This window comes from Microtus ochrogaster, chromosome 24 (assembly GCF_000317375.1).
Source record: "Microtus ochrogaster isolate Prairie Vole_2 chromosome 24, MicOch1.0, whole genome shotgun sequence".
In the NCBI taxonomy this organism is placed as follows: Eukaryota; Metazoa; Chordata; class Mammalia; order Rodentia; family Cricetidae; genus Microtus; species Microtus ochrogaster.
Window position 1 is genome coordinate 28937154 of NC_022024.1, and position 14696 is coordinate 28951849.

Genomic DNA, 14696 nt, shown 5'->3' on the forward strand with positions numbered 1-14696 from the left:
CTGTGGCGTGCACGCATGCCCGGGCATACATGGTATGTGGGTGCGTGCACATACAAGTGTGTGTAGACAGAGAGTTGACCTCAGATGTCTTCTTTGGTTATCCCCCACTCTCCCTAGTGAGGCAGGAACTCTTGCTGAACGTGGAGATCATGGATTCAGGCTAGCCTAGCTAGCCAGCTTGCGCTAGAGAGCCTCTGTATCCCAAGTGCTGGCTGGCCACCGTGCCTGGCCAGCTTTCTTGTGGGTGTGGGAGGACCTGAAATCCAGCCCCCGTGCTGGCCGCTTATTCACCGGGCCGTCTCCCCACCCCCAGCTCTCTTTCCCGACTGTAAAACAAGAATGGCAAAACCTGCTTGTAGGATTACTATGCCAGTTCCGTGAGCTAAGGCGTGAGTCATCTCAGCCACACGATCTGTGCTAACTCAGTGGTAGCTTTCGCTACTGCAATATGATCGCAAACAATGGGAGAATCATTGCCAAAGACCAGAGAGCGCATCATTATTGGGCAGTGGGACCAGGGTGCAAAAGCGTGAGCCTTTGGGCTCTGACGTCATTCCTCTTAGCCACGCTGTGGACGTTGGAAATATTTCGGCCCTTCTGCCCTCGTTTCATCATTCCAGGGCATCCTCCTCTGCCTCACCCATTTCAAATGTCCGCTTTTGTATTCGCAGAACATTATCAAGAAGGTGATCGGGCAGAAGTTTGTGTACAAGTTCGTCTCTTTCCCGGACATCCTCAAAATGGATCCCCATGCGGTGGAGATCAGCCGGGAGAGCCTCCTGCTGCAGGACAGCGACTGTAAGGTGTCCCCTGAAGGCCGAGAGGTCCACAAGCAGGGCTTGTCTGCCCTGAAGAGCACAAGCCGCAATGAGTACATCCACTCGGGCCTGTACTCGTCCTTCACCATCAACTCCCTGCAGAACCCTCCTGAGGCCTTCAAGGCCATCAAGACAGAGAAACTGGAGGAGCCCTGTGACGACAGCCCCCCTGTGGAAGAAGTCAGGACTGTGATCAGGTTTGTGACCAATAAAACCGACAAGCACATCACCAGACCCGTGGTGTCCCTGCCTTCCACCTCCGAGGCCGCGGCAGCATCCGCTTTCCTGGCCTCGTCTGTCTCAGCCAAGATCTCCTCTTTAATGTTGCCAAATGCGGCCAGCGTGTCGTCTGCGTCACCCTCCTCATCTCGGTCCCCATCCCTGTCCCCCGACTCTCCCCTCCCTTCCGAACACAGAAGCCTCTTCCTCGAGGCCGCCTGCCATGACTCGGATTCTCTGGAACCCTTAAATCTGTCATCGGGCTCCAAAACCAAGTCTCCATCTCTTCCCCCAAAAGGCAAAAAACCCAAAGGCTTGGAAATCTCCGCACCTCAACTGTTGCTCTCGGGCACCGACATCGGCTCCATCGCCCTCAACAGCCCAGCCCTCCCCTCAGGATCCCTCACTCCGGCCTTCTTCACCGCACAGGTAAACACTATTCCTGTGGTCCTAGTGGGAAGAAGGAAGAGCCACCCCCATAGTCCTCAAGAATTATCCCTTGGCCAGTGTCCCAAAGGCACTGAGTATTCCGAGAGGCACCCACAAGAAAAGGCTTGGTATCCTGGCAACAGAGGGACCTTGGCTCCTTGTGACCCAGAGTAACCTCAGATGGATCATGCCCGTAGGCTGTGAGGGTGGGGAGATCTCTGGGGACATTTGCACTTTTGGGGGCTTTTCGGGCCTCAGGGAGTTTTGATGATGTAATTTTCGGGAGGCACTCAGAAGTGTCCCGAAGAGAGAAGTCTGTGTTCACAGATAGCAGTGTGGAACTGCGTGTGTCGTGCTCACCTTTAACAAGAAGCACAAGGGTCACGCGCAGCAGGAAAGTCCCCAACAAAAGCAGGGGTGCTGAGGGAAACTCAGGTCCCACCATGAGGAGAGGAGAGCAAACTCAGAGTGTACAACAAGTCTAAGCTGCTCTGAGCCCCTGGAGAAGGTGGCCTTTTTCTTTCTTCCCCTGTAAAAGTGTCACAGTGGGGTCCGGTTCAGCTGCAGGACAGACAGAAAAGAAGCTGTCCCAGGCCAAATCAGACGCATGTTAGTGGCAAAGGTTAGCAGCACTGGCTTAGATCCTATGTCTGCCTCCCCAGCTTCCTAGACATGGGACGGGGCAGCTGCTCTCTGAGTGGTGCCGTATAGTGACGGTACATTGGGATGGTGGCCATGCTACCCTAGCTAGCTAGCCAGCTCCAACTAACTGGCAGGCATTATCGTCCTGGAGCTTTGTGCCTCCACGTGGGGTCACGCTGTAGGTGGGCCAGAAGTCTGGATTCTGCCGCTGTCTTTGCTGGCCCCAGCGGTAGACACCGAATTCTTTGCATGTGCCAGACATTCGGCACACACCATACCTTTTGCCATCCAGGTCATAGCAGGCCCCCCGGTGTGGGTCTTTTTCATTGTGACTGCCTGGGCTGAGGTGACCGGGGTACAGAGGTGAAGTACCTTGACTTGGTTCCATAGCTGTAAGTAGGAGGGATGAATTTGGACCTATTTTGTCTGCATCCAGCATCCACCCTGCAGCTAGACACCCTCTGCCATCCCATGGGGGAGAGTGGGGAGGGAACCAGCTGTTTCGCTCCGACAGCAGACCACGGTTTCTGCAGACCAGATGCCAACACCTCTCTGCTACTTTGCTTCGCAGGGCTTCCCCTTCCCAGGGGTGACATGGTAGCTTATTTTTGTGAAGTGGCAGTCATAGCCCTCCTTACTGAGGAGAGGCCCCAGGACTCTGATAGGTTGGAATGGGCACAAGCAATTCCAAAATTAGCATTCCCTAACAAAGCCAGGCTGCCTGGCAACACGCAAGAAACTGCCTCTGAAGTAGCGGCTCAGGCAAGCCTCGGGTCTGAGGCACCAGGTGGACAGTTTGGCTTTAGTGTTTAAGACTGCAAAGCTAAGAGTGGTTGACAGGCAGGCCAGGTCACGTCTAGTTTCAGTGTCTGTGTTCTCCATTGCCGCACACCGTGCCCCCGTGTCTGCGTTCTGTGCGCTGGCACCCAGTTCACGAGCTTCGGGCAAGGGGGCTGGAGGTTAAAATACACAAACACACACAGACAGACAGAGAGACAGCGACACGGGTCATCCTTGAATTCCCCAAGAATGCCCCCTTTATTGTGTTCAGGGGCAGATTATATAGAGATAGCCACGCCCCAGCCAAACCCACCAGAAACCACTCCCCTGCCATCAGGAACTCCTGAAGGTCTCGTACTCAGAGCAGCTGTAGGCACTCAGATCAGGGGAGAACAAGTTGTTTACAAGAAATCCAGGATCTGGGGTCTCACTGCTTCCAAAACTCCATGACTATTTCGGGGGGAAATTGCCCAGGCGTCTACTGTGGCTTTGGTCCTAGCTACTGTGAACTTAGTGGGGTGGACCTCTCAGAGGGGTTGAGGATGGCAGATCTGGAGTGAGGAGCCAAGGGACCTTGAGCTGAGCTAGGGACCCTAGCATGTGGACAAAGAGATAGAAGACTCTGGTCTAGAACCTGGAGAGAATGCTTCAGGAAGCCAGGCTTCTCTGACAGAGGTGTGCCTCGGGGCGTCTGGGAGTCAAGCTGAGAGGTCTCTATTTTCCTTGAGTGTCAGGGAATTAAAGAATGGGCCCAGGCTTTCTGGGGAGAGACAGTGTTTGGAAGGAGGCTGCTTGGGAACAGAGTAGAGCCTCAGGACCTAAATGCCACCAGATATTCCTTTTTGTTCCTAGAGTGTAGGCCTTGCTCCTCATGTGTGGCTGTGGGTCTCCTTGGCGAAGGTGGCACTTTTGATGGGCACAGGGAGATGGGTAGGAAAGTCTGAAGGATGCGGGGCAGACAGAGAGCCATGGACCAGGACACGCAGGTGCAACCCATCCGGACGGGACCAGCTTCTGTAGTTAGGGTTACGTGCCTAAAGGTCTTGAGGAGACCTAGTATGGAGTGGCGTTGAAAAGGGAAGAAAAGAAAGGCGACCCTTGTGGGAACCCCCTTTTCCTTGTAAATGAATGCCTGTTGGATTTGGTGTCTCTGTCACGTGGGTCAGGAACGCCTACAGCCATTGGCTAAGATGGGCATTCCCAGGTGGAGGGAGGTTGGTCCGGTCCGAGAGTAGCGGTGTTTATGACAGCTTGGTCCCAGGTGGAGGGAAAGAAGCAGCGTGGGTTCTGCTTGTAGTTTTACCCTCCCCCTCACTCTCTCTGGCAGGCGCTTGCCCTCCTGGAGGGCAGGCGGACACACAGAGGAGGCTCTGCCATGTCCTGAGATAACCCAGGCAAGGCTCTTGAGGAAGTTCCCCTCCAAGCTACCAAGTAGTTCTTTTAAGGCCACAGGATCTCCAGGGAGAACAGCAATCGGAGGAGGAGTGAATGAAGTCATTTGACAATGCTTATTTGCATAAATTAGAGAAGACATTTCAACTGTATTGCCACGAGGCGCAGAAGGGATTCTGAGTACATCCTGTATTCCTTGGTAACCAACGTGCACAAACACCCAAACCCAGAGGGGAATGTAAATTCTAGGCCACAGGCACAGAAAACCCCCATTTTACATACTGCCCAGAGGCATGAGCCTGTGGTCTTGGCTGGGGGTGTGTGGGTGGGGGGGTGGGGGAGGCGGAGGGGGGGGGAGGTAGCTGTCCTTTATGGCTTAGAAGATTGTGGAGACTCTGAGAAGTCTTCTCTGAGGCTAAACCGACAGGCCCTTATGTTGGGTATTAAATGTTAACGTGACACATTGTGGTTCAAGCCTGGCTCCCATGTATCATGTAAATATTAGCTCTTGGGTCACCTGAGTCCATGGACTGGAGCCCAACACGCCTGCACAGAAGGTTTCACAGAAGCTTTTGTAAGCAGTTGAGAATCCTCCCATGAATAAAGTCCATTCAATGGGTACGCCAGGTACACGTTATACTTATTACTGATGCACTAGTAAAATATTCAAAACTATTAAGGCTTAGCATGACTTGTGTTTCTCAGGCTTGACATTTCTGGGTGTTGGTCATATATATATATATATATATATATATATATATATATATATATATATATATATATATATATATATAGAGAGAGAGAGAGAGAGAGAGAGAGAGAGAGAGAGAGAGAGATGGGTTACATTATCTTCCCAGCAACCTGGCAATAATAGCATGCATTTTCGTCCTTCCCATTTGACAGACTGAGATCCAGAGAGGCTAGGCTGCTTGTCTTAGGTCATCAAGCTAGTGAGCAGAGGCTCTGACATGGGAGCCCTGACAGAGCTCATTTTAACTGTGAGCCAGCTGGCCTAGGACACTTGTGGGATTGCTTGCGACCAGCAAAGAAAGCGGAGCGCCGATTCAAAACAGTGACCTCGCTGGCCATTCTGTGTGCAGAAGGGAATGCCATGGCACCAAAGACTCGGATAATTTAGCTTAAATCTGCTCACCCTTCAACGCTTCGGCTGGAAGCCCACTGGGTGTTCGTCTCTACCCTGTTGAACAGAGCGAACCTTTCACTTTAGGTTTGAGCGCAAATGCGCTTGATAATTGCTGAAGCTGCTGGGGCCGGTTCTAGGAAAAAACAACACGGCAGCATCCAGCATGATGCAATCTGAAATGCTGGCGCCTTCGCTGGGTGCTCACACAAAGAATCTTATTGAGGGGCTCCTTCTGGTCACCAGAGGTGCAGACACCCCGGGCCAAGGAGCTTGCCTCTGCTGAGAATAAAAGCTGTGCACATTTTACTGGCTTGGGCGGGTTGTTTCTCCTGCTCTTTAGCTGGCTTGTGGGCCAGGACTCCTGCCGAGGGTGGGCGAGCAAATGCCAGTCCTGTCACTTCTAAGAAATGCTCGGCTCTGGCTCTCCAAGGCCCGTTTTCCATTGCCAGGGCCGTGAATTCCTCCCAGCCCCACGTCCAGGGTGAAGTCTGCAAAACCAGCCCAGCGGTGCCCAATGAGCTGCTACGAACCACACTAATAGAATTTCAGTTATTAAAGGGCTGAGGAAACTGTAACGCACGTGTGTGTGCCCGTGGAGGTAACAGGCGTCTGCTGTGGCCCAGTAGTTTGATAAGAAATGAGGCCCCTTCCCGGGGTGCTATTTTGTCTGTACACTTCTTTGTTTACTGGGAGCGGGGGAAGGGGTTGAAGGAGCTCTTCTGGCCAGCTGCTGCAAACCTGCCTTTTCCACTAGAATGTTTAGGCAGGGTGACTTGCCTAAGACTTGTGGACAAAACTAGTATAAGAAAATGATAACGGCTCCTAGCCGTGCAAATGTAACCCGAAGTTGCCCAGTTTCCCAGAGATGGCAAGGTTTGGTTCATTGTCCATGGCAAGTGCACCTATCTGGTTACCCAGCTACTCTTGTCACGGCTGGCGTGAGGTGAAGCCCTATCAAGACCTGCCTGTTGCCTTGTCTTCTAGACACCAAATGGCCTGCTGCTGACCCCGAGTCCGCTGCTCTCCAGCATACACTTCTGGAGCAGCCTTAGCCCCGTCGCGCCACTGAGTCCTGCCAGGCTGCAAGGGCCAAACACACTTTTCCAGGTAAGAGTTTGGAACCAGCTTTGCAACGTGGGTCAGCCACGGCTTTTTTTCTAAATTCTACACAGGCTTGGTTACTATGTTAAGTCTCCAGCCGGGCTATGGTGGTGGTGCATGCCTTTAATCCCAGTACTTGGGTGGCAGAGGCAGGCGGATCTCTGTGAGTTCGAGGCCAGCCTGGCTTACAAGAGCTAGTTCCAGGACAGGCGCCAGAGTTATACAGAGAAACCCTGTCTCAAAAAAACCAAAAGAAAAAAAAAGTTTCCAAGGGGACTTCTTAAGGCCTGGGCTGCAGGGCCTTTTAGAAGCAGACATTTTCACTGAGGCAGAGAAGAGATGTGCTCATGTCAGGAACCCAGGCATGGCTTCAAGTTTCTGGACATTTGCATATGACCAGAAACACTGGAAATTTGCTGCAGAAATTATTTAAAAAATAGTTTCTATACAAAGCTCAATATGATGCCAACTCGCCAATATATCCATATCAGAATACATTTTAAAAGTAAAAAAACAGTGAACAGTTTTTCCAAACTGGAGCAGAGGTCATCTGCATCATTTTACACATTATAATCAGGTTCTAATTTTGTAATAAGATATATGCAGCAAACGGTTAAAAAATAATGAAGACCTCCCTGAGATAGGTGAACACATACATTATTCACGCAGGTTCTGGAATCTTCCAGGACTTTCATTCGCTATCACGTGGAGGTCAGTATTTCCTCTGAGTCCCAAAGGTAGTTGCCCACCAACCCAAGGTGTTACTCCTTTGAGTATGTGAATACAGGCAGGGGCAGGAATGAAGCAGAGGCGGACAGAGTGCCAGCTCCTTGTTCCCCTAACTCTAGCTTGGTCTTATCTAGCTTGCTTCCCCTGCCCTAGTATGGCTCACGCCAAACTGACTGTCGCTCCTTGCTCCCACTGCGTTTAGCATGTTATATTATGACTGCCTGTGGACCTGGCAAACTCTGCTAGTGAGTGGGCCCCCAAAGGACGGGAACCATATTCTGGTCACTGCGGATCTCCTGAGATCTAGCGCATGCATCCACTGGTGCACATATGCCAGTCATTACTGATAACCCCTGACGAGACGCCAAAGCACAGATGTCAGGAAAGGGTGTTAGGCGCTCAAGTCCCTCCTCTCAGTTGGTCATTTTGATTATCAGGGTTACTATTTGCTGAGCTCCCCTCTGCAGGAACACATGGATACACAATAGGATTCAGGGTCTAGCGGGAAGAATGGGCGGGCCACAGAGGTTTTGATTGCTATCATGCATCTCTGGTTTCCTAGCGGGCTTGGAGTAGGGTGTCATGAGGTGAGTATTCCCTGGAGTAACCGGGTTTCCTTTCCTCCCTGGCCCCCATTTCCATCACAGCTCAGTTCCGGTCAGGCACAGGGAACATGGTGATGGTTGGAATTTTCACCTGAAGCGGTAAATTCTAGTGGAAGCGGAGCAGGAAGGGGTGGCGTGACTACAGCAGCTCCTTGGGCGTAGGACTGCCATAGCTAGAGAATCTAACATGGGGCATTTGTAGAGATCAGTAACTACTGGAATCTACTGAATAAGCAGCTTCTCATTTCCGTCGCTATTGGGAGTTCTGCCGTCCGACTGGTGCATGACTTGGCGACCTCCTTAGGAAAGTCACAAGGAGCAAATGAAATTCTGTCTCTATTCCAGGATTCCCTGTCGATTGATAGCCTGGACCTCTGGGAGCAGGGAGCTACCCACATCCCACACCCAGAGGTTCTGTGACGTCAGCATGCGCCTAGTCACATGGCTAGTGTGTCAAGCAAAGATGCTAGGCCTACCCCATGACTTCAGATTTATGAGGTCTTGGACAGGGTCTGATAAAACATTTTATTCACGTTTCTAATGGTACTCTAGTGTAGGAACTATATTTTTGAGGACTGTTGCGGACTAGGGATCCTAATTTACACTTCAAATTCTGCAGATTCCTGCATATAAAGGCCATCTTCAAAAAATTTCAATTTTAATTTCACCAAAACAAACCTGTTTTCGCCCCAAGAGCCATTCAAAAACCAGCTGGGAAGGCTGGAAGGGGGCTACAACTTAGCTTGGATGGCTGACAGGTTGCATGGCCTGAGGTTCCTGAGTTATGGCTGGATCGATGAGACCACAGGAAGCAACTCTGTCCCTTTTAGAATATTATTACTCTTCTCATAAGAAGAGCAATGGAGTGTGGTCAAAGTTAGAGGTGGCCGTTTTAAAAATGGTAAAACAACAACCATGCTAAGAGGAATGAGACTTCCAACTAAAAATAAGAGACATCAAAATGGATTTCTCAGAATTCAGATTACTATAGTGCCCCTTCAAAATTAATAAAAATAATGAACCTCATTTACATACACTGGGCATTCGTGAAGGAAAGAGAAAACACAGTCTACAGCATGTTTTACGCAGAGTGGGCAAGTTTTCTGTGTGATTTTTTTTTGGAAAAGCAAATTTGAAACCCACAGGGAAGGACTTAATGGGGCTGAGGCATTCCTAAACAGAGGATCCCACGAGGCAAGTATTTATCTGCCTGTCTATCTTAGAGGGAAAGGGACTGGGGCACAGTGTCAGACGCTGTAGCTCTGGCTAGCCTGGAACTCACTTTGTAGCCCAGGCTGGCCTTAAACTCACAGCGGTCCTCCTGCCTCGGCATCTGGAATAGTTGGGATTACAGGTGTGCACAAGCATGGTTAGACCACGATCAGAGCAGATGTGGCAGAATTCCAGCCAAGAAGGGAGAAGAGGCATGTTTTCTTAGCTGCAATGTCCCTGGTGGAGAGAGAGAGGTGCCAAAGCCATGGCTGAGCGTGAATCAAGAGCCTGATCTATAAATACGGTGCAAGTCAGTCTGGCTGGCCAGGTGATCAAATTTGGGATGCACCTCACGGGTAGCAACAAGGTGTAGCAACAAGGACTTCGAAGGTCACACGATAATAACGTCCGGAGGAGTGCTGGTTCCAGCTGCGCCTGCCTTCCTAATCCGGCCTCTCACAGACTCAGAGCCCCGAAGAGCAGGTTCTGTGAGGCTTTGGAGTCAGACATCTGAAAGTGGTTGTTGCAGTCAAGTTCAGGGAAGGGACCGGAGAAAAGGGGGGAAGTGTCTGGGGAATGCTGTAAGTGAAGAAAGGGCTGTGGTGGAAGAAAAACCAATAAACATGCTAGGAAAAACAAACAGTCAAAAAAAAAAAAAAACCAAGCCAATCAAGAGAAGTATGACAACTGTGTGCATATACAGGCACTTCTAATTAACGTGCTGAAAAGAGACGATGCCTTTACATCACCTGTCAGGTGGTGGCTGGGTACCAAAAGGAGAAAAGATGCAACTGTTCTTAGTGGAAGCTCAAGGCCAGTTCTGCTGTCCACCTGAAGCCACCGTGCAAGCGGTGACAAGGACACGGACCTTGGCTTAGACGGTCTAAACTGCATTCAGCTAGATCTAGGAAGGCGGCTGAAACCAAGTCCCACAAAATGTAAAGATCCCAAAGCTGCAGAGAGACAGGAAGCCTTACATATACCAGTCACCATTAAAATAGGAGCCGGGCAGTTTGGTCTAGCTGGAGATAAGACTTGGCTTTGCTTATGAGCTATGACCTTTAGCTAATTGGAACCCGGCTGAGTTGTTCCTCTTGTTTACAATGTGAGGCTAAGAAAGCTTACTTTCTATCCCTAGCCGCCCAACGAGATGGCAGCCCTTGAGAAGAAGGCACTGGATGTGTTACCGAAATAGTTTGAAAATGAAAAAAGGATTTACTCATTCTTCAAATATTTATTGGACTCCTAACATGTGCCAGGCTCCATAGTTTGATATTTAGTGCTGAAGTTTAATATTTAACTTTCCTAGACTAAAGAGGGATTAGGCTCGAACAGCACCTGGTAGATCAGCTGGACACACTTCATCTTTGGCAGCGCAGAGCTCCAGCCATGAGCAGTCACACACTCAAGAGATGCTTTTATTTTCTCCTTCATTAGAATTGTGGCGGAGGGATTTGTCCACGCCATAAAGTCAAACCATAATGCTTCCATTCTACCCCGTCCACTCTAGTTAACAACAACGTGGAGGTCTCACTGTGTCTGTCTGCGGCTGCGACCTAATGCCTTGCTCTTTAGTCAGTGAGAGCACGGTCCGCATCTCCAGGATCAAGACAGACTTTCCTTTACAAAAAGTTTCATTTTCGTTTTAACCATGTGTTTCTGTGCCTGAGTGCCCCCAGATCGCTGGTTCTGACATTAGTTTTGAGCCATGTGATGTGGGTGCTGGAGCCAAGCTCAGGCCCTCTGTTACAAGAGCAGTCAGGGGAGTCAGGGGTGGGGATGTATAACACATTCCTATCCAAACAATTAAAATAAATAAATAAATAAAATGGGTGAGAGAGAGAGAGAGAGAGAGAGAGAGAGAGAGAGAGAGAGAGAGAGAGAGCGAGAGCGAGAGCGCGCGCGAGCGCAGTCAGCATTGTCAACTGCTGAGCTATCTGTCCGGCTCCCTGGTCCTCATTTTAAACAAGCACTGATGGCTGATTTTGCCATGCTGTGGCAAACGGACAGCAGATTTCAAACTTGGAGATCGCTGACTCATGTAAGGAATCCTGGTTTCCAGTCTCACCCCCTTGGTATGTGAAGCAGATCAGTGTGCTATACATTCTAGAACCTCTAAGACAGTAGTGGAATGTGCCGTCAGCAACGTGTAAAGTCCATCTGAGGACCTGAGGGACACAGCAGCACAGGGGCATTTCCTGGGCCTCCCGCGGTTGCTCATTGCTCTAGGTAACCTTTGTAGAACAGATGGGCAGCCAGCTCCCAGCGCTGGATGCTGAGAACTACCTCTGTTGGTGCCTATGCACGAGAGGAATGCAAGTTCCCCAAGGAAACCGCCACAATTACTGAATGTCTCTTGTCCCTTACAGTTTCCCACACTGCTCAATGGTCACATGCCGGTGCCGCTCCCCAGTTTGGACAGAGCTCCGTCCCCGGTACTGCTTTCTTCCAGCTCTCAGAAGTCATGATGACCGCAGGAATCATGACCGTCATCGTTGTCATCACCGTCGCAGCCACCACCGCTGCTGCCGTCGGCAGCAACTAGGCGCTCAAAACTCATGAAGCCAGTTTGTCCCCATGGGCTAGTTTACCTGTGTCATGAGAAGGACATTGTGGAACCCTGTTAATTTGGCTTGCACTTTTCATAACACGGATCATCTAGATGTATGTTAGCATTTTAAAAAACCAATTTTATATATTCAGCTCTATATGAAAGTGTTTTGCATTAAGTGGATTTTAATGTTTTTGTTTTTCTATCCTTTGAGCTCTGAAGTGTTGAACACTGACAGTGGAGAACCTTTCTTAATGTTTTCTATGTAACTAATAAGGATGTGAAGCTGTTTATCCCCTTAATTCTGCATTCGCTGAACTCTGCTTGTATACACGATATAACCAGCTGTGCCTTCCTTTTGCATTTAGTTTTATGTACATGATTTGTGTATTTCTAGTATTAAGAGAAAATGTTTGAAGGACAATACAGCATCAAACAGCTCTCGGAAGAATGTTATTCTCACAGGTAGAGAACATGAACGCCTGTTCCTACCACTGTAAGAACTGCCTTAGGACCTCTCTTGAACTGAAATTCAGTATATGTAATGTCCAAGTAATGTTTTTATAAGAATGAACGAAGCCATATTTAGACAATAAACGTTCTTTTAAAGAACATGTTCCAAAGTGCACTTTTTAAAAGATGAACTTTTGAGTGGGCCAGCCGCTGAGCCAATTACAGCGGCCTCTCTACTCTGGGATACTGAAACTCCATTGAGCCCGTACCAGCAGATCTCTTAAAGGGACGCCCCAGGTTTACGTATCCTTACCCCTGCTCTCTTGAGATCCTCTACCACAACCGTCTGGTATCGTTATCACTGCTAGGAGTTAGGCTTTCTTTACAGTGACCTGACAACTAATATTTAAAAATCGAATGTTTGGTAGGGTGTGTGTCTAGCGTGTGCTGAGGCTCTGGGCACAAGCCCCAGGAAAGGGGGGCAGGAACCAAGCCAAGAATTAGCCGTGCTCACAGACGGTGATGAGCGCAAACCACAGAGAAATGACTGGATTACACCAGTTTTCTATCTTCCTGTGTGTAGGTACAGTTTTGGATAAAGGGAACAAAGCGTAGGACACAGAACTGGAGGAGCTGAAGGCCATGCTAGAGGGGAACATCTGGGATGCGCACTTTGTGTATCTAATTGATGCTGAGAAGAAAGCAGTCTGATAGGAGAAAACTCTTCAGGAGCCTGACTACGGAAGTGCCTGTGCGCCCCGTAGGATGCTCTGTGGGGAAAGTGTCCCGTGCTGTGAGGGCGGCCCCTCCTCTGGGCATGCCTGCGCATAAGGGCAAGTGCAGGTGCAAGACGATGAACTGCAAGTACTTTCAATTTAAGGTCAGGTGAGCTGTAACACTTGTCTTCAAGTACAAAAAAAAAAAAAACCCTAAGCTGAAAAGTGCCTGCCTCCACAGGTGTTCCCAACCTGGATAAGAGGATTTAGAAAAAATAAAAAAAAGCAAGCTTGGGAAACATCTGAAATTAAAAAAACCTAAAATTATATTTAGATACTAGATCCTTATAAGTTGAGACTTTCTACTGAAACTGACCCTCTTTCTAAGGGGGAGGAGGGTGTCTTTACTAAGAGAGAAAGCCTCTGACTGTAAAGCCATGGAAACAGCTCCAAACCCATAAATAGACATTCCTGCCGCTCCCTCCCGGTAAAGAACAAATGTGCACTAAAATAAAAAGGCGCTGCTTCAGGGAGCTGTAATTAGGGAACGGGATGTCAGAGCCAGGAGGCGCTTTGAGCATGCTTCCTCCTGGCTCTCCGCTGGCCGAGGCAGGCGCACAGGACCAGGTGCACGACTGGTCCAAATCTTAGGTCAGGAAACAAGGCTGCGGTGTCTAGAAGTGCTCGGTGAGAGCGCAATCCATGTGCAAGACTCTGACGGAGAAACCAAAGGAGCTCATGCCCAGGGGTCTCAGCCAGCATCCTTTGCTGTTTGGAAATGGCCAATGACTATAAATCTGGCTGCTGTTTTCTTCCAGCTGCTGTGATTATCCTATATTATAGATTTATTGATTAGGAGTGGGACAATACTGTAGTTCTTGGTGGATCTAAATACTTCCTGGAGAGAAGAGAGCTGGAGGTATGGAGACTAACTCGGCTTCCCTGTCTTCTGTGTTTCTAACAGGATTAATTTAGCCAGAAAACAGATTCCAAAGAACATTGACATTTCTTTTTCTTATGCTTGCCTCATCACTGCTAAACTGCTAAGTTCAGCTATCTAAGTAAGTCAGCTATCTAAATAAATGCTAACTGAAGTCAGGGCTCTAGAACCTGATGGCGAACTCGGTCTCTGCACGCAGCTTCTCTGGCTGCAAAGTCTCACCCACTTCCATACGGGTGGCTTTTTGTTTACTGCAATGCTGTTTTGTTGAACAAATACTTAGTAATAAGAAGTGTGAAGAGGCAAGTGGGTTAGTTTACTTCCGTTTACTTACAATGATGCAAATGTCACTTTCCATGTAAACGAGTTGGATGAGCACACTTTGTTTCTGACCTGTAAATACGGCACGTCAGATGCTTTCTATACACATAAGGGTTACAGCACACTAGAAGAGCATCTGCCTAGGATGTGAGACTCCAAATCCCAGCAATGCACGCGCGCGCACACACACACACACACGCACACACAACACACGCATACACATGCATACACATGCATACACACACACACACTCATACACACACACACATATACACACACACACACACACCTTAAATAGGAGGAAGAATGAAACGCGTTTGAGGCTGAGCAATAGCTTAATGAGTAAGGGAGTATGAGGACCGAAACTCATACCCAGCACCCACATGAAAAGTAGGGCGCAACTGTGTATGTCCCTATAAATCCAGCCCTGTGGGGGGAGAGGGAGGGACAGAGCTGGGGCTGCTGGCCACCCAAACAGAACAGAACTGAAATCGGGAGGTTAGACTCAGCGAGAGACCATCTCAAGGAGGTGAAGCACGGTGCTGAGGGGGCATCCGACCTCATCTGGTTTCCCAGCTTGTGCACATACACTGTGTTCTCATTCTCTCTCTCTCTCTCTCTCTCTCTCTCTCTCTCTCTCTCTC

At 49.3% G+C, this 14696-nt stretch overlaps 1 protein-coding gene across 1 annotated transcript in view; it reads left to right on the top strand.

The window, feature by feature from the left end:
• Window positions 1-12214, top strand: part of Elk3 (ELK3, ETS transcription factor) — a 57741-nt gene extending 45527 nt beyond the window's left edge. Inside the window, exons 3-5 of the mRNA XM_005358162.3 lie at window positions 672-1466; window positions 6409-6531; window positions 11441-12214. Coding sequence (XP_005358219.1) covers window positions 672-1466; window positions 6409-6531; window positions 11441-11539 — 1017 coding nt within the window. The 3' untranslated portion in view covers window positions 11540-12214. The remainder of the gene's footprint in view (window positions 1-671; window positions 1467-6408; window positions 6532-11440) is intronic.
• Window positions 12215-14696: the final 2482 nt, after the last annotated feature.